Source organism: Lycium barbarum, chromosome 3, assembly GCF_019175385.1.
Source record: "Lycium barbarum isolate Lr01 chromosome 3, ASM1917538v2, whole genome shotgun sequence".
NCBI classification, from domain to species: domain Eukaryota; kingdom Viridiplantae; phylum Streptophyta; class Magnoliopsida; order Solanales; family Solanaceae; genus Lycium; species Lycium barbarum.
In genome coordinates this window covers 105,327,032-105,329,739 of record NC_083339.1, presented here as the reverse complement: position 1 = coordinate 105,329,739, position 2,708 = coordinate 105,327,032, and the positions used below count along the sequence as shown (strand labels likewise).

General features: G+C 35.6%; 1 protein-coding gene across 1 annotated transcript in view; it reads right to left on the bottom strand.

The window, feature by feature from the left end:
• Window positions 1–991: 991 nt before the first annotated feature.
• Window positions 992–2,708, bottom strand: part of LOC132631702 (F-box protein At5g07670-like) — a 2,924-nt gene continuing 1,207 nt past the window's right edge. Inside the window, exons 1-2 of the mRNA XM_060347378.1 lie at window positions 2,435–2,708; window positions 992–1,713 (exon numbers count right to left, since the gene is read on the bottom strand). The exon at window positions 2,435–2,708 is cut by the window's right edge and continues 1,207 nt beyond it. Coding sequence (XP_060203361.1) covers window positions 1,419–1,713; window positions 2,435–2,708 — 569 coding nt within the window. The 3' untranslated portion in view covers window positions 992–1,418. The remainder of the gene's footprint in view (window positions 1,714–2,434) is intronic.

Sequence of the window (2,708 nt, the reverse complement as noted above, 5' to 3'; positions counted from 1 at the left end):
GTCAATTCGGATCCATATAAATAACAAATAAATATATTGTTGTTAGTATATGTTTAATTTAAAAGGATGAAAGAACTCAACAATTAGGACTCCTCATGAACCGTTACCTTGCGTCCCGGTGTAGTTCGTCTTGTATGTGATTACACTGTCTGACTAGTGAAACGAATTCAATGATCCTTCTACAAACTATGTGTTTGATTTATTCTTCAAGGATCTTACTAGTTAAAATTTGTTTGAGGCTCTAATACAATGTAAGAACTGATGTAAAGGCCCAAAAATTTGATGAACTTTATTGAATCAGTTATGGCCTTTAATTACAAAAGGTATCAAAACTTCCTAGAACTAAATTAACTTCGATAAGCTAACTAGTTTAATAAGGTGATTATTCAAAACTTGAAATTGCCAACAAACAAAAAACAAACTAGCACTAAATCCTAGTGGTTAACTAGTAACAACAAATAAGTTGACAGCAACATGCGAGCTGATAAACACTACAGTGAATAGGAACAAAACGAAAAGATGAAAAACAGTATTAAAATCCGAACTCCAAATGGGAACCTGGATATTACATAATTCTAAATGGCTAATTTACGTATTCATCTTATCCAGAAATATGTCCGAAAGCAAAGTCTCGGATAGACCAAGTTTACTAGCCTTTTTTATTTTTACAATATTTTGATATTAAATGTCTTAATGAACATAAGTCGGGGGCAAAACTGAAAGGAATAATCACGAATAAGCCGCAGCAATCGTGGACTAAAGATCTCCACATACTTGAAATTATTTGGTCAAGTATTAAAACTTAGATATGAACTCATTGTGGATCTTCCATAAATCTAGTTATCAAAGATGACGTGTTAATACCCAAAAAAAGTTCATTTCGACAGATGCTTTTTGATGTAGAAAATTGTTCTTATTCTCGTCTCCTCCACAAATGACATGCTAGCTGGTATGCTCGTGCTAGCTGATATGCTTTGTATTTTGTATCTAATTAGCTTTCAGGCAATTGTGGAAGCAAGCAGTAATAGCATAAAAGGTGCCAAAATTCTTTAAAACATTGTAACTAGAAAGCCCCTTTCAAGAGTTTTTGGGGTTCCAGTACAGTAATACCATTAAGCTTGACATGAGGAGACAGCGAGATGGCTTAGCTGAATGCTCCTGAGATTACAGCATTGAGTTCTATACATTAACTTAGGCCTCTTTCTCCATCTCTACCTGAGAAAGTGCTAGTCTTCCTAGTTCCTACATTACATACTTAAACAACTACAAGTACAGGATAATGGCATCAAGGCCTCATTGTAGATAGTATTGGAGCAAAGTGTCACACTGACCTCTTTCATGCGTTAGAGTTCTCCATATGCATAATGAGGAGGTTTAAATCTAGTAGAGTTGTCTGAATGCATGTCGAGGAAGCCAGTCTATGCACCAGGCAGTGACTTCCAGTCACACGTCTTCTTGAAATATCTATTGCCTCTTTTTCGCATTCCAGTTCCCGCAAGACCAGCTGAAAGAAGAGATTTTGTGTCTGGTCTCCACTGAAAATCTATTAGTGTGGAGAACAAGGCAGAAAGTGCTGGACTGATTTCACTATCCTTTATATTGCTGCATGAAATCACCTTGAGGCTCTGGATCTCCTTGCACGAAATGAGTGCAGATTCGAGGCCTTCAGTTGTGAGCAGTGAACAGCTTTCTAGGCAAAGAGACTTCACCTTCCTGTTGGAAATAACACCAAAATGAAGTCGTGAAACCAAAATTCCTAACATAAGGTTATTTAGTTAATTACAGACCCTTATTTAAGTGAATGCAGACCAAAAGATAATGCTAAATTGCCAGTCAAATCTGAGCAAGTTCAGTGTATAAAACTCAAAACTGGACCCTTTATAATCTAAGATAGCATACTGTCACATGATAATTGATAAATCAAGCATCAACAAAGAATTGAAACATAATTATCATGTCATCAACGTTATGTGCTTTCTCTAGTGCAAGATCGAAGGGTGTATTTTTCGAGAAAAGATAAGGTATTTTAGTATTAATAACTGAAGAAGCAAGAAGGTACATGATTTCAGAAGCACATACAAACCGGCCCTAAGACCAGTCTATCCTTTAACACAGACAGCTACAAAAATCTATCACAATTGGTCTATGCTACTTATATACTCATCCTTTTACCAAAAGACAAGATCAAAGGGTATACTGTGACCAATAACATGCACTATTACAAGTAAACATTATCCCTTCATTTTGTGGTCTTTTAATACGAGGTTACAGTGGAAGCTAAACTACAAAGTCATTTTTTTTTCAAAAGTAAGGGACTTATTTTCAAAGTCATAAAGCCTAAACACAGTTCAAGTATGTCAAATGCATAACAAAATGCTAAAGTTTCCAGCAACAGGAAGAAAAATAAACGAGAACAGAATTAAATAATCAATACCTTAGACCACTGGAAAGACTAAACATTTCATTATCCAGTCCCCAACAGTTCTGGAAAATAACCTCTCTAACTTCTTGACAGAGTAGAAACAATGTTCTCAAACTCTCCTTATTTCTCAATTGGCATTTCTCGAAATGTAATCTTTCTAGTGTTCGACAAGATACTACATCTTCATCAAACCATCCACAATGATCAATACTCTTACAAGACAGAAACCTCAAGGTCTTCAAATTTTCACAATAAGAAAGAGCAGACAACCAACCACCCTCCATCC